Genomic DNA, 25,978 nt, shown 5'->3' on the forward strand with positions numbered 1-25,978 from the left:
AGGGTGATTGTGCTCACTACAGGAACAACAGGGCTCTACCTGACACAGACATGAACAGGTGGCCTGAAGTACACCCGGTGTCCGCAGGAGCACTGACAGCACCCACACCAGGTATACCAAGCTGAACATCTACATTGAATCTGCATCCAGTTCTTCAAATGGGTGCTGGGGTCACTGCCCTGGCAGCCATCAGATACATTCCTTCCTAGGGAGATGGGTCTGCCTGGTAACATGCTGCAGAGGGGAATGTGCGCATCTATTCTGAGCTTTCTGCAGCTAAGCCCATTATTGTTTCTTGTTTAATTAGTGATCTGTAAACAGAAAAGACCTCAAAACTCATTCAGAGCTTTAGCAGTCTCCCTCAGCCTCCCTCAAAAGTGAGGGTGACACAACATCAAACAGTTTAAAAGCCTGGTCTTACTTGCTGCACTCCAATACTGACGAGCTGCTCCCATTGCTGAACAGCCAAAATGGCACTAACTGAAAGACACGAAGAATTGCAATTCTCATTTTATGTAGGCCTCCTCTTTCCCACTCTCTATCCACAGTGATGCTGAGGACACATCCACACACCCTGCCTGCCTCATCCAGTGTCTGATGCGTGCAGCAGATCTGAGGAGATATATTCCTGTCCCTGGAGGAGCTGCCTGATTCTCAAGAGTACAAAGTAGCATGGGTGCCAATTTATGGGATGTGGAGAGCTGTATCAGCTCACCATACAGAGACAGGAAGACAGCCTGCTCCCCTTCCTCCCTGGTCCTGTCTACCTACTCTTGCCTCTCCATACAACTTTCCATACGCTGATTTAACTCTCTAAAATGGCATTACAAAATCACCAGCCACTTTTTTGCCCCAGGCTGGCAGCAGGCACAAGGTGAGATTATGGCCAGGGCAGGAATGAATGGAGCTGGGGAGGTACCTCTTCTGTCCAGCAGCCCTCAGCTACTGGCTGCAGCCCCATGCGTGCTGTGGTCAATTCCTTTAAGGATTTGGTTCAGACTCAATGCAAAATGTCAAGAACCTGATGTTCCTGCCCTAACTCGCTATGCTCTGTTCAAACACTGCAATACATATGCAAAGCCAACCACACTTTGCAAGTCTTTACATGCCACACTGCAAACAAACATCTAGTAATATCTACTTTGCAGTTCTAAAGCAACTTTCAGTTACGGATTTTGATCTTGCCATCTCAAGAGAAATTGTTTAAGCTTTATGGCATTCCCTCTAATACCAATAGCTATTACTCTGACAAATGAGGACCTGTGCATGCCTTGGTTAAGGAAGTTGCTTAAAGCTGTGCAATACGTCAGCGTTTGAGCCTAAACAAAATGTTAGCCCTGTTGTACTCTTTCTATTTGTATAACAGAAACCTAGAACCATTTCATTTGGAAGGGACGCTTAAAGGCCATCTAGTCCAACTCCCCTGCAGTGAACAGGGACACTTACAACTAGAGCAGGGTGCTCAGAGCCCCATCCAGCCTGACCTTGCAGGTCTCCAGGGATGGGATATAATGCTACATCTCTGGGCAACTTGTTCCAGTGCCTAACCATCTGTAGTGTAAAAACACTCTCCAGCTACTCTTCACCCCTACTACAGAACAGCCTGGATGCCGAGGAATGAGGTATAGAAAGGCTCGCTGGTCCTTGCTGGGCACCCTCACTATATGCTCTTGCTCTTGGGGTGGTTATCACTATAGAACACTCTAATGCACCTCAGAGAGATGTGATACTATGAAATGTTTTTAAAGTGCTTGTTGTTTTAGCAAACCATCACAGCACTTTCCTGACCCTTTGTTTTCACTCTTCACTTGAGAAAACACATAAATAAGCAAAGCATTACAGAAAAGTAAACAATTGGGATATTCCAACTTAAAAAATGCTTCCATCTGAAATGATAAAACCACTTTGGACAGTGAGCTACACCGGTACTTCCAAGGCAGGCTTCAGCCCAAGTTACCCTGCCTCATGCAAACCCAAGAGAACCTGCTGCTGCCAGCACTGATCTCTGACAACACATTTTGCTTCAGGTACAGAAATCCAGAAGGGAATTTCTCCAACTATTTGCACTTCCAAAAAATGAAAAGAAGAAGAAAAAAAAAAAAAAAAAAGAGAGAGAGCAAGAAGCTCACAATTTGATTCCATATAAAACACTTTGTTACAGGCTGAATTCCTGCGCTGCAAGAACTAACATGCTCCCTTTTTGCACCAACACCCCTTCTGCCCTCCAAACAAAGCTATTTCTGGAGACTCAGTGGCTGTGGCCTGGAGGCAGTGCTGCCCCCAGCCATATTGCTCTGTCCCAGCAACAGGGCCATGGGGACAAGGCCTTACTGCGAGCAGCCCAGTGTTCCTGCGAGCATGAAGGCCCTGCTGCCATCCTGCTCCTGGCAAGGCTGCTCCTCTCCCTGCCCCAAACCAGGCATCAGCCAGCAGGAACTACACACTGTGGGCTCTCTGGTTTTTTGCCCATCCAAAGAAGCTCTGCCATAGTGGCCACAACCAGCTTGTGGAAAATGAAGAAAAGAAATATTACAAAAATCAGCAGTTAAGGAGAAACATAATACTTCATTTCTGTTCTGCTTGTGCTCAATTTGTTTCTGAACCTGCTGCATTTTCTCCCTGTGAGATTCAAGCATTTAACATTGCAGGGGAAAATGAATGAATTGCTATGACAAACGCATGAAAGAAAGAAATGGCAGCTTTGAAATATTCACAACCAACACAATTTTGATTAAAGAAAGAACTCTGTTTTTAATAGTTTTTTTTTTTATCATTAAAAAAGTTTAAACCTGCATAGCAATCATTTCAAAAATAATTATTTAATGTTCCATAATGAAACTGTACACAACCTAGTCGTGAGCGACAGAGGCCTGCCGGGCAGGGAAGCAGTCCGGAGCCGCGCACCGCCGGGTGCCGCTCGCCATGTCCGGGTGCGGCTGGGCCCAGCACAGTCCGGCTCCATGCGCCGGCAGCCATGTGGGGCTGGGGCAGCTTGGCCCCATGGGCAGCGCTCCTCAGAGTCGTTCAATGTCTCGGTATTTCTTCCTCAGGATGGAGACCTGGTCTTTAAAGAGGACAGGGTCGAGCCTCATCTGAGAGTGGATCAGCGGCATATAGCCAAACCAGCTGGCAAAAGTGTTCATGCAGCTCTGCCGTTGGGCGAAGTGGTCGGGGTCAGCCCAGCGTGAGGCCCGGGATGTCTGTGTGGAGAGGAGCAGAAGTTAAGCAGTGACTGGAAGGGAGGCGACAAAATGGCAGCAGAGGATGGGCGCCTCAGCCAGGGAGACACAGAGCTGTGCAGCTGCAACAGGGCTTGGTAGAAACCAGTCCTGCAGCACTGTCTACAGAAATCTGCTCTGTGGGGGGCATTCAAGCCAGAGGATGGACACTCCATCTGTAACAGCAGCTGCTGAGGGCAGGCTGGCCTCCCTGGCCTCCAAAACTATGCTGAGGGCTGCACAGCATGGCGACCGGAGTCTAACTGTGTCTGGTCTCACCCACAACATGACACTCCTGGGCAGGCCTCCCATCACCTGCCAGCATACTGCCTCACCCCATCTCTCTCTGTTTTGGGAAAGAGCAAGACATTAAAAACCACAAGGAGGAGGGGAGGGAAAGGGAGGAGAAGGAAGGGGAGGGAGGGAGGGGGGAAAAGAGGGGAAAGGAGGGGAAAGGAGGGGAAAGGAGGGAGGGGAGAAAAAACGGGAGGAAAGGGAAGGAGAGAAAGGGAAAGGGAACAGGAGAGGAAAGGAAGGAGGAGAGGAAAAAGGAAAGGAAAAGGAAAGGAAAAAAGTCCAGACCTGCAGAAATTGATATGTATTTCAAATGGCTTGTAACTAAACTCAATTGAAGTCCATACATGCCTAACATTACTTGTTTGCAAATGTCCAGCAGGGAAAAACAGAGTGCTTCCACAAAGCACACCTGTCCAGACCAGTGCAGAAGACAGTACTGTCTTATAGACAGAGAAAATAAATGGAAGTTCCACATTACATCATGATAAACTCTGATGTGAGGAAAACACCACAGGTTGCATATATGCAAAATTCTAAGGACTAATTTTCTAAAGTTGAGGACAGCTGTAATTCCAATGAAAGTCTACTGAAACTCAGCATCTCTGAGAAAATAAGACCTAGCAGCCTGAATGCAATTATTGTTCTGTATCTGTACTTAGACTACGCATATGAAAACAACAGAGCTATTATTTAAGGGAAGCTAGAAATGCTGTGAAGCTGCTCTGTTTTGTTTTGTGCCACTTCTGATGCATCTCTATAGCACTTACGTTTCTACTACACTTTAAAAACAAATAAAAATTCATAAGCTCAAAGTGTGTTAATTAAAATGTGAAGAAACTGATAAAGTCAGGGAACTGCCAAAGGATTGTTGTATCAGACTTGATCTTTATCCAAGGCCTGTCCAGTTCAGCACAAGTGGTAGCTTATTATGTGCATTGATTATGGACTCTTGATTATACAGTCACTAAAGCTTGTTGCTAGAGGATTATAGCAGACATTCTGGCCATTAGCAATGAATTTCCATATGACTATTAATCTCTGTCACAACACTGAGGCTATGTTAATTTTTTATTTGTCTTTCAAGGAATTATGAACATAGTCCATTACATTTCCCAAAGCTGCACGAACAACTTGTCTTTAGGAGAGAGTTATAGTTCATGGATGACTCAAGCTACCCATGGTGAATAAAGAAAAATGATTGTTCAGCCTTTGCCAAACAGCCAAAGAACATTTCTGTGCAGTGGCATACAGATAATGGAGTCTACAAAGTGGCACAGTCACTCTCCTAGCAAAGACATGGACAATGCTAACAGGAGAAAATGTGAGGGGAAAAAAAGCCTCTTCATTCTTCCTGACCCCTCCTTCCCATAGCGAACCTTTGATTGATAATAGACATTGTGGCAGCACAAATAGATTATTTGTCCCTGTTCCCATTGCTTGCTCACACGAGGGAAGAGCAGATACCCTTCAAGTTAACACGTATCCTTGTTGCCAGAATGTATATCCATTTCTGCAATTACAGAATACTTACTCAATAGATGGAAGAGGCCCCACAGTATGCATTTCATGGCTGCTAGTGAGTTATAATGTCACCATGCGACAAAACGTACCTCTGTTGTGACAATCAGCACTTGAAACACACTATATACTTTAAAATAGCACGGAGATATAATATGCATTATATATCCCTGGTATATAATGAATATATATAATCCCATTATATATCTGCTGGTATATAATATTCATTAAAAATAATTAAAAATATAAAATCTTTTTAGAATTTACTTCTGCTTCTAGCATTCCATGAGCTCTTCTCTCCAGAATATTTAATTAGAAAACTGGGAGTTTAACTAAAATTCAGTCACTAAAATAAATGTTCCATGAGTTTGGGATCACTATGAGTAACATAGTGTAAGAAATTATGAAGTAGGTGCCTGCCAGTACTCCTTCTGGATTTTCTTTCACTATAATAACAAAATCTATAGTCTAATTTATAGCTCTGTCAAGCTAAAAACTGCAAAATATAGCCAGAATGTTATTCATTCTGTAAGCCTAATATGGAATTCAAAATGTTAAATTATTAATACATCCCAACAGCTAAAATATGCTATGGATACATACCTGTCCCATCATGGTCTCTTTATACTGTTTTTTCTGTGTTACTTTGATTGGAGGCAATTTTGTCACAGCTGACACCAAAAAATTCATTAGAATGTCCTCACAATTGGCCAGTTGGTCCACCATATTCTTTAGGCTGGCAGGCAGGTAATGAGTGTACAGGTAGTGATAATATCTGGAAAGAAACAGTAGGGTTATTAAGAGAAGCCACTGGGCTTTCAGGGATTATGTATTCCAACTGAAGCAGAAATTTTGTCCTCAACTCTGCATACACCAGATCTTTTCTGCAGTTCTCTAACAGGAAGGGAGAACTGATTAGTACCTCACCAAAACTGTTAACAGCATTAATTGAGAAACAAAATATATAGCTTTAAAAAAAAAAAACTCAGTTAAAAGAAATAATGCAGACCTACGTATCCAGAAGTAGGACAAAGAGAGCACTTCTATTGTTATACTGTAATTGCCAATACTGATGAGTTTATCCCCCATCTTTCTTTTCAAAACTGTTCAGTCAGAGAGAACTCTATTATGTCTGCCTGCTATTGTCCTCGTTGTTCAAACTATTCACCTTCGGACCTCTATCATCCCCTATAGTCTGTCTTCTCCTCTGCTAAGATTTGGATTAGGTACTGAAGAATATGTTGTCTTTTTCCTAACATCTAGAGATGCCTTTGGTCTGCGGAAGTTCTAACAACAGGGGTTTTCTCCAGTATGCTGCAATATGCTGGCCTATGATGTGTCCACTGCACTATGTTTTTAGAGTAGCCAGAAGACTTTGCAGACTGTAGCTGTCAGCCAACACATATCCAGTGCTGGTCTGGAAGTAAACTCCTTTCTGCTATGCTACAGGCCATTCAGTTGAGCAGCTTAATGAATTCGGGAACTCTTTGAAGTGCGTAATTCCTGATGTTAAAAAGAGCAGTCCGACCGCCTCAAAATACAAGTGACTTCAAAGGGACCCAACAAGCGCAATAATGATTACCAGATCCCCAGAGCTAAACTGAGAACTTAAATTATTGCCCCATAAAAAGTAGACCCATTTATTATCTTTCCGTTTTCTCCCCTCCCCGGAAGAATGTCTTTCATTCCCCACTACCTCTTTGTTTCATACAGAAGGAGAACAGCTGATGCTTTGGGTTCTTACTTGTGGTAAATAGCAGCTCCTGTCAATACCATGGAATAGTCATTAGTCCACTTGGAGGTATAGCCCCACCTCTCCTTAGTGTTGTCCCAGAAGTGACTGCGAGCAGGGTACCCCACAATCCTCTCTGGAAAACTCTGCCAAACTGTAAAGGCAAAATCCACCTGCAGACAAAAGCATAGGCCAAATGAATACCAAAACTGTTTCAATAAATGTCAACAAAACAAAATATTACCTTGCCACTAATTCATAATTCAAAATCTTGGAACTGTTGCAAAACATTAATTCTATGTATTCATCAGTAAATTAAACTGACTGCTTGACATTTTGCCCTATAATTATGCACATTTTAATGGTTTCTATTAAAGGGAGTCTAGAGCATCACAGCATTGCATTAACATTTTCAAGCTTGCCCTTTACATATCAAACCTTTTCAAGTTACAGAAAGAACTGGTGTAGGTGCATGCATTTGTACGAGGGCTGCTCCAAAAGTAATGCCTCCTATTTTATGATGTTGGCCCACGAAGTCAGACGTAAATATTGGTGGTATGGCAGTAGAAGCTGAACCTTCCCACCAATATTCCGTTCCCTATTGTTGTCATGCTGTAGATGGCAGCAAAGGGGCAGTCTGACAAAATGACAGGAATATGAACTGTCAGATTCAACGTTAGGAAAAATTTCTTCTCTAAAAGAGTGGTTAGGCACTGGAACAGGCTGCCCAGGGCAGTGGTTGAATCACTGACCCTGGAACTATTCACGAAACATTTAGATGTTGTGCTAGAAGAACACGGTTCAGTGGGAAATATTGGTGGTAGGTGGACAGTTGGAATGGATGATTTTGGATGTCTTTTCCAACCTTGGCGATTCTATGAAAACGGTGTTTGATATGGAAGTGTGTATGAAGCAAAGGTATGGAACTGAATTCCTCCATGTGGAAAAAATGTTGCCCACTGACATTCACCAATGCTTGCTGAACACTTAGGAATATCAAAAGGTGGATGTCAGCACAGTGAGGTGGTGGGCGGTGAAATTCAGAAGAGGCAACATTGATGTGAAAAACAAGCCACATTCTGGATGAAATGAAGAGCATCTTGATCAGCTCGTCCACATGAATTGACAGATCATAACCAGGGAACTGTGTACAAGGCTAAATACTGGCTTCAATGTGTTGGAAACAGTGGTGACAATGTTGGAATGTCACAAAGTTTGTGCCAGGTGAGTTCCCGAAATGCTCACACAGGAACAGAAAGAACAGCATGTGCAAGTTTGTCAGGGCCTACTGAACCAACATGAGGCTGAAGGGGACAGTTTCCTGGATCATAACATCACTGGTGGCAAGATGTGGTGTCATCATTAAGAGCCAGAGTCAAAACAGCACTCTATGGAGTGGTAACATTTGAATTCCTCATTGAAGAAAAGGTTCAAGATCCAGCTGTCAGTGGGTAAAGTGATGTGCACTGTCCTTTGGGTTAGGAAAGTGGTGATCCTTCTGGATTTCCTGTAGCCAGGACAAACGATCGACTCTGACCATCACAATACTAAGCTGAAGGCTTCAACTTCCAGTGTCAGGCCAGAGAAGAAAACAATCCTTTTCTTGCAACGTAATAACACCAAGCCCCATACCCATTTGAAGATCATGGAGCACCAATCTGGGCTGAACTGTCCTACCACACCCAGCATATAGTCAAGATTTGGTGCCTCCTAACTTTCATCTGTTCAGCCTGACAAAAGGTGGATTGCATGGGCAACATTTTCTTATCAACGACACTGTCATAGCAGCTGTCAAAAAGATGGTCACTTCTACTGGTGTCAATTTTTTCAAGTGTGGCGTGCAGGGTCTTGTTCATGGCTGGCAAAAATACACAGTTAGTGATGGTGACTATGTGAAAAATACTGTCATGTAGCTGTTACATAGAATTTGCTCTATCAAATAGTGATAGCATGCTCTTTGTATCTGTTGTAGTTTCCATGAAAATAAATAGGAGGCATTACTTTCAGAGTGACCTGCGTATTTACATGCAATACAGAGTGGTAAAAGCCATGTGGATAACTGAACTTTTTGCACATATTCATGCATTTCACTTACCTACCATTTCAGTACTGTCAACAGAAAGCTTGGAAAATCAGGAATCAAACACCTTAAATTATAGGGGTGGCTTGGTGAGATTAAAACAAGCAATCAATGTGGATTTCTTTTGTATTATCCATCTGTTTTGAGCCTTTAAGGCACTGAGGTGATACCTTTAAGACTGTATGTATGACCACAAGGGTTAAAATTACAGCTTAATAAAAACAGAGGTAGATTCCATGGTAGTTAAGTGGCTTTGGGAGTCTGTGCTTTAAAAAAAATGGATTTTACTGTATAAATCACAAGAAGATATTAGATGCTGACATAGAGTTTCTTTCATTTATCTCTGAAACTAGCTTAATAATTCAAATCTTAGAGAACTGAAAGGTTGATACGGGATTGCTGCCCTGGAATCCCACCAAACAAATACCAGCCATAAGAGGAAAGGGATGGTTGGGGTAGTTTGCAGAAGGCTCATCAGCATTTGATTTGAAAGGCGTTTGGTAAAAACACATGGAAAAGTTTTTATCATGTTAAAGTTGGTTGGCAGTTCCTTCAATTCAACTTGGCTCAAGCTAAATCAAAACCTTAAAAAGAAAGATAATTCTAATTGTCCCATTCAAATCTAAGAGAAAGAGGGTCTTGTTTCTGCATTGATAGTTCCCTCTGCACCAGAGGGACCAAAACTTTGCTCAAAAATGCTTGGAAAACCTTTCAAGAACACAGTCAAAGTCAAGGGTGTAGAGGTTAGACAAAGAACAGCTGCTATGAGAATAGTCACATTTTGTGTGATTATTGTCAGACTTCCCTCATTTACAAGCACTTTTATGGAACAGAAGAGTCACACATGTACTGGAACACAACACTAAGGACTGGTTACTTTCTTTCAAGTTGTTTCAAGGAATCTGAGGCCAACTAGAAAGACAATGTGCACAAGCCAGTTATCTTTTTGATAGTTCTGATCTTATCCAAATCAGTACCACATGAATGAGCTAAAGGTTTTTTCCCTGTAAAGGCCTGTCCTATAAAGCCTGACATCTGTTTTCCTGAGATGTTCGAGAATCTCAAACTTAAATAAATAAAAAAGTGGCAACACCCAGTGTCTTCACTTGTGTATTCAAGTACCTGCCCTTGTACCCACGAAACCAACTACCCTAACAGAAAAAAACCCAACTGGTCCTTATCCTGTGTAATTCTGCAGCATTGCCACTCAGCTGAGCAGCAGAAAAAGCCAACCCAGTTGCCAGTCCCTTAAATCCCCATATTATTCCTAACTCATGCTGATTTCTAATTACTTCCCACACAAACATCCCTCTGTGCACGTGACAGAGCTCTTCTCAAGAGAGGAACCACATGCCGTTCTGCTGCAAAGGGGAAACCGTTACTCCACAAGATCTGGACAGGGCAGAAGATGTGTCTGGCAACTGCTCCTCCCAACAGGAATGTGATCGTGTTTGACCACGCTGCTAAATTGCTTCTTCTGGTCCCTGAAGCTTTGCCACAATGACCACCCATGAGCAGTCAGTTCTGAGGCAAGTTTCATACCACACACTTCATGTCAGTGTTTCAAACAGGCTGTTTCTTTGTGTAAGCTGCATGATGAGAAGTGAAGGAGTAGAAAGAACTCAGTTCTTCCTAGAGAGCCACCAAAAGCACAGGGGCAGGAGGATCAGAGCCAAAACCTACCATGCAAACACGCAGTACCGTGCTTACAGGAGGGAAGAATCCACAAAAAACTGCATACATTATTTCACACAACAACGAATACTTGCATTTCAAAATGTTCAGTGTAAAATACAGCCAAGCCAAATGAGAAAAACCTTGTTTCACATGCATTCCAGAAGTCCGAATGACTACAAAATAAGGATGATGATAAATACTAGGCAAAAAAACCAAAAGCCCCAAATCCTCCTGTAATCCACAGGTTGAACTGCTGTACCTACCACCTCAGTACAATGAACCCTGGCAGCTTTTACCACCAGCAGCTGAGAAAGCTCCCTTCATCCTGAACAAAATGCTGCTTAGGATCTCCAGCCCCAGGACAAATGTCTTCATTTCAGTGTTTAGGATTTTTCAGGCTGTGCACATAAATGATTTGGGAGCAGCTGTATTCTTCCTCATCTTGCAGGAGCAACCAGGATGTAACCTTGGTATCACATAGGTTCAATGCCATTTGAAAAGCAGAAGAGGGCTACCACGGCTCCTTCTGGAGCAGCTTAACCACAGCACAAGAAAACCATACTGGGGAGAACAACAGTTGCAATCTCATCCATTTAGAACAAACTCAGTGACATCTTAGAGTACACAGCAGTGACTGGTGGCTAATGTTAGGCATTTCCTCACTAGCAGCAATTATATCAGTGAAAAGTCCACATCACTGACAAAGAAAGCGCTTTTATAAAGGTGAAATGAGGAGAAAGGAATAACCATGGACATGAGGGGAAAAAAGAGAAAACAAAAGAAAATCAATTTTTTCAAGCTATTCCCTGGCCGTCATTAATAATGTATTTCCCAAATATTGCACTCTATATAAACTGTCATCAGTTTCCCCTGTGGTTCTCAGGAAGATGTTCCAGAAATCAATACTCATCCCAGTTGTAAAAATTGCTTTTCTACAGTATTTTTCTTTCTTAGTGCTATCTTCCTCTTAGCACAAACACTCCAGCACCTCAACTAGCAAAGATCTCCAACTTTTTGGGAAGACACAACAGTCAGCAAGATATCATTCCCCAGCAAATGCTGTATTAGATGGCAATGCTCTCTTTTGGATCAACAGCAATCCCCTGCTGCTGACACCCCTTCTTTCCCCACCTACATCCTACCGGTAGCACAGGGGGAAAAAAAACCTACCCTAATCAGAAGAGTGAGAACAGAGTATTAAAGTCGACTGCTCTTGGCTGCCTACACCCGCCCGCAGCTATGTTACTAAAATAATAAAGAACGGAAGAACCATATGCTAATGATGAGCCAATTAACCGAGGTGAAAAGCTCTTCTGATGGCAGTCAGTGGCAGGGTTTCTGAAACAAGTGAAAAACAGAAAATCTGAGGACTATCACAGGAAACCTCTTAACATTTGGCCACTGGCAAGAGAAGAGCCTATCTGCAGTGCTCGGGATCGGCCAAGGAGCCAGGCAGACTCTCCAGATGTCAGAGGCCCTTACCTCAGTGGTTGAAAGCACGGTGTCCTCATCCAGGCTTAGCACTGCATCTGTCACTATGTTGTCGTAGGGTAGGAAGCGACTGCTCATAACCTGTGGGTATCCAAGGCAGGAAAGGGAAGAAAAAAAATCACTTAAAGGACTACTAATTTCCCTGGGAAATACTCAATTTCATTCCTCACTCCTGTGTCCTTTCATCTGAGGCACACTGCATGTCTGTCTGACAGAAAGGACCACTCAGCTCATGAAGGAAAGACTGTCATTTTTGTCACCCCAGCAGTCAGTTTACACCTCCTAGTTGAGGAGTAATTTCTGAACACATCTCTCTCTTTTGAGTAGGCTGCCGTCCTTATGTGACAAACTGTCCACAGTGAGAATGAGATGTACCAGAGCTTTCCTGGAAGCTAGTTCTGTACCTCTGCCCTTCCATGGGGGTGTGAGGCTTAAAGACAACAAAGTGCTGACAAGAACTCTGTAGCATTCATAAGGTTATGTCTAGGAAGCCAAGAAGTACACGTGTGTGGAGGAAATTATGCTGCCAGGTCTCTACCCCTGTAAGTGGCACAGCTCCATCTCTGATCAGTACTGCTGAATCAATAGGGAGCTGCTGCCATGTGATGCAATGTTATCTATCAAAAAAGGAGAACAGACTAAGGAACGTGATTATCTGTTGGGCTTTGTTTGCAGCAAGATTAAAATATTGACAGTGTAGCATTTCTAAAAGTCACATATTAAGTGACACAGCTATATATGTATAAAATCTATATGCAGAATGTTTTTTTTTAAAGTATGGCAGGATAGTTCTCACAGCAATAGGAAATAGATGGGAAAATGAAATCAAAAAGGTAACAGCAAGAGATGAGAATCCATACGGTTTCTTTACAAGACTAATTAGCACCTTCTGAGAACTGATGAGTGGTAATAAGGACACAACGCTATTTGTTTCCCTCATTTGCTAAGAAAAATAGCCTGGGTAGATAATAGACTTCCTTTCAAGCTTATTATGCCAAGAAATAACTACAAAAAGCAGGCCTTCTTGGGGGAGATCACTTTCTGGAAACAAGGACAAAGTGGAGTTTTTCATGTAGTTCATTATGGACGTGGTCAATCTGTGTCCCTTGCATCCTGCTCAGAAGCAGTACCCTAAATCTATGCCTCAATTCAGAGAGGGCTCTACTTCCAAGTCAGGAGGTTCGCAGTGTCTGTCTGGAGAGCATCTCTTCACTGCTGTGATGGGCCTCACTCCTGGGAGGCCATGGCTGTGAGGGAGAGGTGAGCTGGCAGGAGCTGGCAGTTTTGCTTTGCTTATGCAGAGGGAAAGCAGAACAAAAGGCCAGCAGGAGACCAAGGTTCTCACCCTATTCATTTATAGACCGTGGAAAACAGACAGAATTACCCAACTGTTTTTTTTAGGTAGTTAAAGCTCTCTGTTGTAAAATGCGTGTGATAATATATCTTGATTTCAAGGACAGGAGTGCAGGTTAGGTAAAGGCAGACCTCTGCAATACCCTGCACGTAGTGACTGTGCCTGCCAGTATGCTTCCGTTAAGTCTGAAGATGAAAAAAGCAGTTCCTTTGTACAACCCTCTGAATTGCACAGCTCTGGCTCTGCACACTTTGTCCAAACAAGCAGCTTTTCTGCACAAGAAGCCATTGGCGTATATTGGGATATTAGAGAGATGAGACTGTCCACTATAAACACACCTTTGTGTACTCAGGAGACTCATTTGTAGTCTAAACAGTGCCGGGCCAATTTCTACAAACGCAGAGGAACCGGTCAAAGGTTTTCTCCTCTACCTCACCTCTGCAAGCTTTCCAGAAAGGAAGAAAAAATGTGCAGTGTTCCAAAGGCTCAAAAACCACTACAGCCTTTCTCAGTCCTGCAGCAACTCTCCTGATACATATATAAGGCTAGCTACAGGCACATGCCATTAGATGAAAACTTTGCAGGCCCTTGTTCTCCCCTTGTTAAGGTGACTGGGGCAAAAGACCAAAGATATAACCATGAATTCTAAACAAGATTGTACAGCCAAAGCAGCTGAAAGTTCTGTTTGCAAATGCAGAGCTTGAGAGCCAGATGATAGAGATGGCAAAGGGGACCAGCCCACATGTGTGTCAATCAGAGCCCAGGAGCCCACAGAAGCAGCCCTGCTTCTCTCAGGCCTGACTTTGGAGAGGAATCATCCACTCCACTGTGGATTTTTAAAAGAAGCCTCTTTTCTAATTTGAGTGCTGTCTGTTTCAGCTCTGTGGAACTGCAAACAAACAAGTCTGTTGCACAACAGGAGATGACAGAGTGGTTTCATTTCCAAGAAATCAGCCCTTGTCCCTTCCTTTGTTTAATGGTGGGATCCCCTCGCTGACAGAAGTATCCTACAGGGCCATGAAAGAAGGTACTTTTCAAACGTGGGTTAGTACTATTCACTCTCATCTTTTCTCTGTTTTTGAGTCTGTAGCTGATCCCCAAGCCTTGCCTCTGACTGCTAAATCTCAGTGAATCCAGCTGCCTCACCATCTCCATGCATCTGCAGGGAGTAATCTCCAAAGACAAGGTCAGAACTACCCACTCTCAGGACGACATTTCAAAATAGGACCCCACCTGTGAATCTCAGGCTGCTGGCATTGATTGCCACGCTGAGGATTTCTGAGAGCATGGCTGTGTGCATGAAATATGACTCTGTGACCAAGGCGCCAAGGAACAGAAAGGGACTGTCGTGTAGTTGGGAACTACAAAGCTTTCATCAAAGCAGCTGGAAAAATAATTTTATTTATTTTTTTAAATTTTATGATGCTTCTGTCCACTTACCTTGCTCTCTCCTTCAATGACTATGACAGGCACAGAAGTGGCAGGCCAGCGGTGTTTGGCTGGGAGGGGTTTATCACAATTCCATAAAACAATAATCTGAAAGAGAATATTGGACCACGATCAGACACTTCTTGTGGCAATGCAGTCCAAGCCATACAGATTCAGATCTCCAGATTTTGAATGTCCAGACTAACAAGAATGATACAAATCTTTATAAAAACAACACTTCCTACAGTAATTTCATTCATCTTAATTATATACATCCTCTCAAGTAAATGTAAGCTGAACAAGAACTCAGGAAGTCTCAGTTTAAGCCAGGTCACGTGGATGTCACTGATTTACTTTGGCTAAAATACTTGTGATTCTCCATTGTAAGATGGTGCTCCCACTGAACTCCTTGAGGTCTCTTTTAGAGAAGCCAAAATCTTGGCACTGCTGAGTCTAAGAACCACAGTAGGAGGAAAGGTAATCATGCAGAGACTCTTGAGACACAGACATCCTTTTGCAGTTTGCAGCATACACAAACCTGATGTTCAAAGTGCAATCATTGTTCTACCTGTCTCCTGAAACAAAGGGGTTTCATTATTGCCTTTGTTCCAATCACATTATACTCAGAACTTTTGTTTCCCATGCGTGCAGGTCACAGACACTAGACATCTCAGAGAAAGGAAACATGAGAACAGAAACAAGGGTTTGAATGTAGACTGAAAAGACCTGAAATCAATAGGCTCATTGCTCCCGGGACAGTAGCTCTGTCTCCAATGTGACTGACAAACAGTGCTGCTTACCTGTGCACAGTACTGGGACTTGGCTACAGCAACCAGGAGTTTCAGCACAGGCTGAGATTGGGAAACCAGAGGAGTTACTGCATGGATAACAGCAGTGAATGTGGGGAGAGGCTTCAGACCTGAAGCAAACAGATATGCATTCAGTAAAGACAAAATTGCCCCATTTAGTAGAGATTAAAGGACTTGCAGATGGTAAAACAACCCGTGCTTAATGCAAACCTTCCCAATCTTTTAGGTCATCTCTTTAAGTCATGGATCAGAGATGACACTTCACTTTAACTCCCACCTCCTCTGAAATATCTGACTCCAATACAATTACTGCCTTCTCTTGTTATTTCCACAGATGTCCTGTGATTTCTTTCCTTCACCCAGTTTGCCCAACAGATAATACCTAGTTTGCTCAATGAAATTTCTTTCTTGACATCGGCTGTCTCGTTTTGCTGCCTGGCTCTGGATGCACGACATGTCCTACAGGTACATCCCTGACTTCCAGAACGATGTTCTGTTTCCTTAGTTCTATTACAGTTGCTGTAAGGCTTTTGTTCTTTCTGGATCAATCCCCATCCACGTGCATCTTCAGTTACCTCCTGAGCCGACAATTCTGTTTACATCCCTGCCTTTCAATTCCGATATTTTTGTCTTGCTGTGATTTACTTTCCTGCCTGAAATAACAGGTCGTACTGGCTTCTGCCCTTCATTACTGCTCTCAGTCTTATCTACATTCATCTGTGTGGGGTCATAGTCATTTTTCATTAAAATTCCCACAGAAACCTTCTTCTCCTTCTTTATCATGGTAACTGAATTTTTAGCAGGTGGGCAGCGCAGATCCACACAAGTGGGATGGCACAGCCTGTGCCAAAAGTGGAAGCAGTCTCATAAGCAGGATCACTTCAGACTGCAGACACATTCCCCCACAGAATTCATCACTGAATCTGTTTCAGAAAAAGCCACGGACCTAACTTCTATTCATTCCTTCTACTGGAATCTGTAAGAGGACACAGAGTATGGAGAATAAATCCATACCCACTATGCACTCCAATTATAAGTGTCATGGGTAAATTACCACTTTTCCAATTTGCCAAACACAAATAAACAAAATAAGCAAAAAAACTATCCTTCTTATGTCCCCTTGGGCCACGAATGGGTCAGTAACTCAGGCATTAATTACCGGCAATACTGAAAAGTATGAAGGGACCCGATTTTTTTTTTCAAAACAGTATTTGCAAGCAAGAAGCACATGATGCATGTTGATGAGTCAGAGACATTCCAGTCTGCAGTGAGCAGGGAATGGAAAGAGAAAGCATCATTAACTAGAAATGAATGGTAAGTTGCCTAGCACATCCTGTTCAAGAATCAAAGATATTCCAAATACCACTGCAGTGTAGGAGGAGTTCACTCACCGAGATTGGCATAGTAGTAAGGAAAATCTCCCAGATATGAGGAATACTGTGGCAGTACAAATAACCCTCCAGGATGTTTGTTCCATATTAAGCTGTTACGTGATATGTGCTTAAATATTCTGTCCTGAATAATCTGGAAAACAAGAGAGGCAATGACTGTTAACAGACTCTAATAGCCACGGGTAGAAGCTTCAGGGACTCCAAATGACTGGAATCATCATTTAGTTTGCAGAAAGCTGAGTCACACAAATTCTGAGACATTCCTGCTTAATCTCTCTCAAAATGACATGGAACCAGTATACTGCAGCACCACTCCAGCAGCTCAGGCTTTGTGCAGTAGGCTTCGGAGCACCTCATTAGTGTCTGTGGATGTGGGGACCTTGCAATTCCCTGCATTCTGTATTTAAAGTCAATCGTTCCGTCTATTAGAGTGAGTTAGTGGTAGTATGCCTGATTAGTGCATTGTCAGTTTTACTATCCAGAACTCACACAAGATAATTATTTTAGGATGGCATTACAAAGCTAGGTTCTGAGATAACAAGAGCATTCAAAACCACAAAGACTTTCAGCAAATCAAGTTGCACTAATTATTCATTTTTGCTTATTATAGAGGGTTATTAGTATTCAGATACATCACTGATTCTACGTCTCAGTTCAGCAACAGCTTCTTGGCTGAAAAAGAAGATCTTTTAGCAACTCTGCTGTCTATCTTTGTGGAGAGCCACAAACACAGATTCCCAGACTTTTAAGGGCAGACCAGTTTGCTAGGTCATCTACTTTATCATCTGGAATACCACAGGCCACAAGAAAGATACACAGCCATATAATTAATTTGTATTTGTAAAACTAATTGCAGCTACTTCAGATCAGTTGCCACTATGTAGGATCCAGTCTGGTTCTTACACCAACAAGAGCTTTCCCAAACTTGCTGCAAAGGCATAACAACATTCAGCAGTGGGAAGTTAAAACTAGACAAATTCAGCAGCCCAAGATGACACAATCTTCTAAGTGCAATCTGCTGTTTGGCCACATGTTCTTACAGATTTGCCTTCCTTTGAAACATGAGAGATTGGCAGGTCTGGCAACAGGATATTGGAAGGGGTTGGGGGATGCTGAAGGGAGAATCCTCTGCTAAGACAGCTAAGCAAGATTTCCTTGCCTCCTTCTGCAGCTCATCTTCTGGGATCTCCTAAGGAGATTTCATGGAATTGGTGGTTTATGCACTGCACAGGGCTCAAATGCCAGCAACACGTTGGTTCTCTCTGGCCTTAACCTGGGCTTATCTGGGTGAAACCCTGTGGCTCTGAAGCAAGTCTGATCCCTAGGTCCATTCTGGCCTTACAGTCTATGACACTAAAGAAGGTCTATATACAGCATAGGAAAAACAAAAGCAAGCACAAAGCCCTCAAATAACAAAAGCCAAAGAAAAGCAGCTGCTCCAGTCTAAGCAATCTAGAAATCTCTGCAAGCAGTTGAGTTCAAGGACATTTGGTGAGTACAGAACATGATCAGGCATCTCCCTGGAATTCTTGACTGCCGTAACAAAAAATAAAATAAAATAAATTAAAGCATTAGTTATCTTGTGCTAGACAATTCACTGCTGGTGGCCATGTAAGTACACTTAACTTGGGGCAAATGTCAGGCATTTGTATGCTAGTCTTAATTTTGCCTACAGTCAACTAGCATTACTAACATGCAGCAATTTGCTGACATGTCTAAGTTAATTTAACTTATTTTTGTGTGGGAATAACAGACTTAATGACCATATTTCCATCACTGACAGGAGCGGATCTGGCGATTTGGAAAGTGAGGTGTATCAGTTGTCAGACCTCCTATGTGGTGGGAGTAGCGAGGGAAAAAAGAAATTGACTGCTGTTTCCCCATCTGCAAGTTATACCCCTGAACAAAGACAGAACTTAGAAAGCACTTATTTTCGAGTGTTTACCACGAAGCCTAAATACTGCAGCTCCTTCCTCCTGTTTTCTCAGAACAGGAGCATAATCAGATAAGGGGAAGTCTGCGAATTTACATGGTCAGGAGGTTTTCACAGACGGCGGAGATTTCCATTGAGCTGGTAGCCAACAAGGCTGCAGGGGAAACACATGGCTCGCATTCAGCCCTGCCTCAGCGCACCCGGAGCGTGAGCAGCTCTAACGTTGAGCAGACCCTGATGCCACGCAGGGAACGCGGCCCACGGTGCACAGCAGCCATACAAATCTCCCGACCACGGGAGCTGGCCTGCACCATACATCATGGCTCACCAACGGGGATTAATTTATCACACTCCTGGTCTACATAAGAAATCTAGCTGTCTGCAGTGATAGAGGGGAGAAAAGGCAACTTGGCAGAAAGAGAGCAGAAGTGTATAAAAAAAAGATCACATGGAGGATCAATCAATTAGAATTCAGAGTGCACATTATTACCCACATTGCAGGGACAGACAGCAGCTATACAGTGTCTCCAATGGTGAGGCATGACAGGAAGTTTAATAAGACAAGAAAGGTGTTATGAACTCTATCGAGATCTCCCTTTTTAAAAAAATTTTTTGGAATTCATTAATAATCCAATATTTTTGTCTCTCTCACCTTCGTATTTCAAAAAGTTCATATACCACCTTAATCATTGCCTCTTCCTAACATGCTTCAGCCAAGCACCACACATTTCTTGTATGCCCTTTGTGCTGTCCTCTCCCCTCCTCTCTCTTCCTGAGCACAGCACTGAGCATGATGCACAGGTACTTAGGTGTGAGTGTCTGGAGCTTGTTTTCACAGAAGACCAAGCTGAAAAAGTGCAGATTCACTGGCATGTGTGTATGGATGGTGCTGCTGCTAGAGCAGACCCACATGAATGCCCACCTCCTAACCCACACCATGTGGATGGCACCAGGCAGTTCCTCCAGACCTGCAGGAGGGCTTAGTGGCCAAACACTTCTAACCTCCCATTTTGGGCTATGAGCTGTGTGGCTCAGGTTACTAAATGCTGTGAAAAGGTCAAGGACCTGAGGATGCGATCTCATGTTTCCACAGGTATCCAGGATACAAGGCAGATATCCTTGTGGACCCCTGAGCTGGTGAAGGCTTTTGCTACACTGATAACCACATATCTGGACATGGCACAGCACTGAAGCAAGCTGCAGGTATCATCAGAGCACTCTGACACCATAGTGTTACAAAGGAAGATGGATAACATCAGCCAGAAAAAAATATTCTTGCTAGGAATTTAAAACTTAGGTTTTTAAAAGAGCATATACTGCTTGCAGATTTCAGACAGCAAAAATCACTCTCTGCTGTTTTATTCCTTTTCTAAAGAAAATTAACTCTGGACAAATTGAAATGTGAAATGAGTACAAAATTCCTTGTAGCTGTCTTTACAGATTTTAAGGATCTTGAATAAAACAAAACAAAACAAAAACCTAAACCCCTCAAAGCAAAACCACCCTTGCAAACAAATGGAAAATCCCAGAAAATAACTTCAACACCAAGTGTACGTTACTTGGTTCCATTAAATTAAACCTTGCAGAAGATTTCTGTTTTTCTTTTCCTCTTTTTTTGCCTCCAAGCAGGAACTCCAGCTTGTTTCATATCCAGCTGCTTGAGCTTTATTACAGGTGTTCTGTCTCCTGAGCACATACGTGGGTCAATGTTGTAGCTGGTCCAGGCAGACTTAAAATCACATCTGTGTGCACTGGAGCGTGATGTGATGGATGCCAAGTCCATGGGGGCTGTCTCTTGGGATCAGCCCAGCACAGGTAGGAGAGGGGCAGTGAGGAGAGCCATGCAGCCTTCTCCTTTTAGCAATCCTTAATGGGGTGTATGCAGGGAAGGGGCAGATGACGGACGCCTGGTTGTCTCCAGGGGTACTTCTTTAAGGGTGAATTAGACTCCAAGAGCTGTCATGTGGTCTTCCAGTTTTGCCAGTCTGATCTTATTGTGGGCTGTGATAATTACCACTACCTCATCAGCGCTCTTGGGGAAACTAAGGATGAAGAGCTGTTTTCATTAGGCAGCATGGATGAAACCATGGGGGGACAAGGAAAGAGTGTGGCAAGAACACCTATGCCATGCTCCATAAATGTTCCCTGGCTGATTTCCCTCACCAGCATAGGAAAATCTAAATGACTGTCTTGTAGCAGCTGGAAGTGAGTCTGCCACGGGCAACCTCCACCAACAAAGCATGGGCAGCAGCACTCCTTCACAGTCTGCAAGGAAAAGAGGGACTTTACAACCCTGCACAAAGAGGGATGCAAATGAAGAAGAATTACCCTAAGACAAATACACTGGCACCTACAAAGCAAGCCCCTTTCAGTGGTAACTGTGTGTCAAAAATTTTAGTGCAAAATTGCAAAACAATTAGAAGAGAAAATTGCTTTTGAAATTGCAGCCTGGGCCCTACTTCTAAAGAGTCTTTTATCTTTCCTGTGTCCCTTGAATTCAGAAAGAATTCTCTCCACATTCTAGATCATCTGTCTCCCTGTTTAATAGCAGTCTAATTATGATTATTTATTAATATTTTATAGAAGCCTTTCCCTTATCCTGAAGATAAAACACAGTAACTTACCAGCCCCTATTTTCCTTCAGCCAGACCGACAGCCCCATCACAAGACATCAACAGTCTATGAAATGGTCAAGAAGCTTCACAGCCTATTTTTTTCTGAAATGAATTCTAGAAAGGTTTCTTTAAGAAACATATCTACTACCAATGACAGGGACAGTGATTCGTAAGCCATAAAGCCTTGTGAAGGCAAGATCACACATGACAACTTTTTGTTGTGTTAGACAGCTCCCATTCTTCACCATGGCAGCTCTCTAATGTGGATACCAACAACGAAGCAAGTATTTCCTTAGGGAAGAAAACTTAGCAGGACACTGAGTGTTTCCCCCAGTGACCAATTGCATGTCATGAAACCCAAGGTCTGATGCTGGCTGAGCAGTGGAGTAGCTGGATGGCTAAGAAAACCTCGTTGCTCTGCACAATCCCAGACAGCTTTTACTCACCTCTAGTGTAGTCAATACAATCTTCTCAACTGAAGAAAAATAAGCCTCCCACAAGAACTGTGTCTGCTGTCTAAGTGCTAGGATTTTATCCTGATGGATAGACCTGATTGTAGAAGGAATCTGTAATACAAGATGTAATATAGTCAGAAGCTTCAGAAAACAACGCAGTCTCATCAAATTAATATGCTGCTGACAAGCCCTCTCCTCTATTAGCAAGCTGCACAGCTTCAGCGCTCCTATCCAACACGATGTGTGTGCCAACAGTTAGAGCCCTGATGGAGATACAGATGAGATACAGCCCTTTGCAACCTTTGGCACTGGCACACTAGAATATATGATTTTCTTTTTTTAATTTGCCTTCTCTCAGTTTTTGATTGTTTCTATGGAAGCAAAAATTCCCTCTCCCCATCGTTCCCCAGCACTGCGCTGTGGCACAGTGAGCAGCTCCTCCATAAATCCCTCACGCACAGTTTTTCATGGACTGGCAGTTCAGCAGACTGGAACCTGCAGGACTCTGGGTCCAACGATAATCCCCACTCTCAGAGTATATTAAAGGGATCTGGAATTGCATTTACCACAGCATTGCAATACTAAGTGCCCTGAGAAAAACACAGCGACATCTGAAGCAAGACTCCACTTTTTGGGAACCTGTGGATCAAATTGCATTTTACTCATTACTGTGGGAGGAAAGAGTAATGTCCCTCACAACACCTGGTATTCAAAAGGGAAAACACTGCTTTCTTTTTCCCTTCTCCATTAAAGCAACATTTTAACTTGCCTTACAAGGAAAACCCTATTTGTCCTTCTGCAGTGCCTTGTGATTGAAAATCGGGACTGCTGGCTGGATCACAAAAGGGCTTCCCTTCTACATCCATCCCCACATCCCTCTTCCACACTGGAGGGAAGCTAATAAGCATACACGCCACTGGTTAACTTCTTAGGACCTTGACCATGGCCTCCAGTACGCTACTTTGACAATGCAAATTGACACTATCAAGGGAATTTAACTGCAATTTGCTTCAATTACAAGGGCTACTCACAGCACTGGAAAGGCCTCTAAGATATTTTGCACATCTGTGCTCATTTCTTCCAGGAATGAGGAGCTGTGCCTTTGCCCCTACTCTCTTTGTGATTTCGAATTAGGTCACTTTCAGACAGCCATTTTTCACAGAGCTTTCAGCTCAGTCGTGAGCTGTAGAAGTATATGGCTCGGCTGTGTGACGCTCTTTGCACATCCCAGCTCACTCTGAAATTTAACTGCAACCGAACACATCCACCCTTCCCTGGCCAAAAACACTTTGCTTATTGCTAAAACATGCTGAGAGGTGGCAATGATCGTTATTTGGTTTCATGTGCTCTTCAACCAACAATTTCCTATTACACACTTTATTTGAGTTGTTAAGAATTTGCATGTAATGCATTTCCACAAGAATCAGTATATTTTTTACTGCATTGCTTGCATTCAGGCCTAGACAGAGCATCCCAAAAGACAGTGAGTCCACAGTGCAGTGTCAGATGCAATAATCTTGACTCTGCTAAAGACACTGTTATATATAGTAAAAAATTTGAGCTTCCAAGAAAGTAATGACTGCAGTCAAGAGGAAATGTTCAGAACGCCAAAGCCGGTTCATTCACCATATTCCCTGTATGTCTTCAGGTAAAACCTTCCCTTCAAAAAAGTACAAAAAGCAGAAGCCAAACCCAGGCTTTCGTATGTGTTTTTTTAAACAACCACATCGCTGTTGCAGAATAATGTTTAAGCGCACCTAATTTTATTCAGGGAGGGGAATACTCTTTCTCTTCATTACTTTTTCAGTAAGTTCCAGTAAGTACTGGGATAAAGAACGTAGTTCGCTCTGGGCAGCCTGGTCTAGTGGTTGGCAACCCTGCCCATGGCAGAGGGGTTGAAATGAGGTGATCTTTGAGGTCCTTTTCAACCCAGGCCATTCTGTGATTCTACGAATCTATACTGGCTATCCACACATACATATTAATCACACCCATGATCATTACCAAAAACAATCATACAATTAAAGCCACTTCACAGTGGCAATACAGCATCTTTTTCTAAAAACTTAAACATTCAATTGCATTATTTATAGCTTCGCATGTGTGTAAATACAGGTGAGAAGAAGAGAAGAAATCAATATCCATTCACCACCATACCCCTGAATGTGAAGGTCGCTCTGCCTAAGAAGGGTACTGCAAGAAGTCAGGGTTTCACAGACCAGCCTATGCTTGCAGACGGGCAATGCCAGTGCCAAGGTTAAAAAAAAAAGCCTTGGTGCCCACTTTCTTGCAACAGCTGGAAAGGAAAATCAGAGCTCCCATTTTAACTGCATTTGCTTATTAGTTATTAATCTACTTGTCCAGATAGACAGGTGGGGAAAATGATGTATTAATACTAATCTGGCAGGATTACACTGGAATTACTAGAACTGGATGACGTCTTAATAAAAGGTCATTTCAGTAGTAAGTTGGGGGAAGGGAACAACCACCTTGCAAAAATAAATGCAGAAAGGCTGGATTAAATTCTCCTAGTGCTATGATGAGGAGAATATGCAAATAAAAACATCCGAGCTGCTCTAAAACAGGAAATGAAAAACTGTAACATAACAAAAACATTTCCCAGAGCAGACATTCAGGCCCTCTGCCAGCTCTTTAAAAACAGTGTTAATAATGGTGCAGTAGCTGTTCAATATGGAAGCAGCTGTGAGGAGAGCGAATGGCATGTTACCGGAAAGCATGAAGATCAGCAAATTATTATCATTTAAAGAGAGAAATAATTTTGCTCAGAAAAAAACACGCTGTCCACTGAAGCAAAATCCAAACATCTTTCTTTGGGTTGCAGCTTGTGTCTCATTATCGACAACAGGCAGCACTTCACAAGGCTTGCTAGGCCAGCTCTTTACAAATATTTACATCTGCAGACATGTAAGTAGGTATCTAATGAGATTTTTAAAGGTACTTCAATTTCTGGGTGCCAACCCACCTGGCACTTCTGAACACTCCTCTCCACAGAAGGAAACAGCTCACCACTTTGGAAATGAATTAATAATAACAAAACCCTTCTTCCCATGGGACAAGTCAGTGTGCACTAGTGTGCTATGTGCTCTGCAAACAGTATACTCTACCCCAAAGCTGCAAAATCCACGTTTTGTAAAAAGAGTTCTAAATGTTGTCTTGTCCTCATTAATACATTTTCAAGAGGTCAGGAAGAACATCAGTGGTACTGATGCAGAGTGACTACATACGAGGTGCACAAGTGGCTACTGCAGATCTCGTAGGTCTCAGCTTTGGGCTGAGCAACAGTGTTCCAACAAACGCTGCTTTGAGGAAAGCAATTTTTCAAGAACTTTTCCAAATATCAACTTCTCTACATTCTTTAAAAATCTATAAAGAATTTTAAAAGACTACAGTGTCCACCAGGGAAACAGAAAAATCACCTAGTGGATTTAAAGACAAAAGCAGATGCTGAAGGTAACAGGGCATTTCTAGTTTCTCAGCTCGCTTCTATTCCATGATCTTGGGGAGATGAACAATGAAGCGATGTGAGCACTGCTTCAGAAAGAAGTGCTGCATGTTCTGGACGTCAAAAAGACTCAGGATCTCCTTCCCACAAAACTGTCAGATATTAACTCTGGCCTAAGAGATGGCTTTGCTGAGGAGGCCCTCAGGCCTGCCAGCCATTTCCGCAGCGTTGGCGGAGCCCTGAGGTCCAGCTCTTTCTGAAGGAGAGCAGGAACTGCCGTCAGCTTCTTCTCCTTCCGCACAGTTCCAGCTCCAGACAGCCCTGCTTGGGAGAGGCATCCACCAGAGAAAATGTCAAGCTCTTAGGCAAAATAAAAAAGCCTCCTGCATTCAAGCATGTGGCCTACTGGCTGTAGTGACCTTCAGGTCAGAACACGAATGATGTCATATTAAATGAGTTCATCGCTGGCGTGACACAGACAATCCCTTCATGATAAAAATTCTTTTACATCTCTGAC

The 25,978-nt window shown here is 42.9% G+C and overlaps 1 protein-coding gene across 2 annotated transcripts in view; it reads right to left on the reverse strand.

Annotated features, from left to right (window-relative positions):
- Positions 1–2,725: 2,725 nt before the first annotated feature.
- EXT1 (exostosin glycosyltransferase 1) overlaps positions 2,726–25,978 on the reverse strand; it is a 161,378-nt gene continuing 138,125 nt past the window's right edge. The window contains exons 4-11 of one of the 2 annotated variants that reach the window (XM_085221606.1): positions 21,990–22,109; positions 16,996–17,128; positions 15,596–15,714; positions 14,808–14,903; positions 12,005–12,094; positions 6,778–6,938; positions 5,637–5,808; positions 2,726–3,200 (exon numbers count right to left, since the gene is read on the reverse strand). In XM_085221606.1, the coding sequence (XP_085077732.1) occupies positions 3,015–3,200; positions 5,637–5,808; positions 6,778–6,938; positions 12,005–12,094; positions 14,808–14,903; positions 15,596–15,714; positions 16,996–17,128; positions 21,990–22,109 (1,077 nt within the window). In that variant the 3' untranslated portion in view covers positions 2,726–3,014. The remainder of the gene's footprint in view (positions 3,201–5,636; positions 5,809–6,777; positions 6,939–12,004; positions 12,095–14,807; positions 14,904–15,595; positions 15,715–16,995; positions 17,129–21,989; positions 22,110–25,978) is intronic. The other variant, XM_085221607.1, reaches the window with a different exon arrangement.

Source organism: Meleagris gallopavo, chromosome 3, assembly GCF_905368555.1.
Source record: "Meleagris gallopavo chromosome 3, MGAL_WU_HG_1.1, whole genome shotgun sequence".
Lineage (NCBI taxonomy): Eukaryota > Metazoa > Chordata > Aves > Galliformes > Phasianidae > Meleagris > Meleagris gallopavo.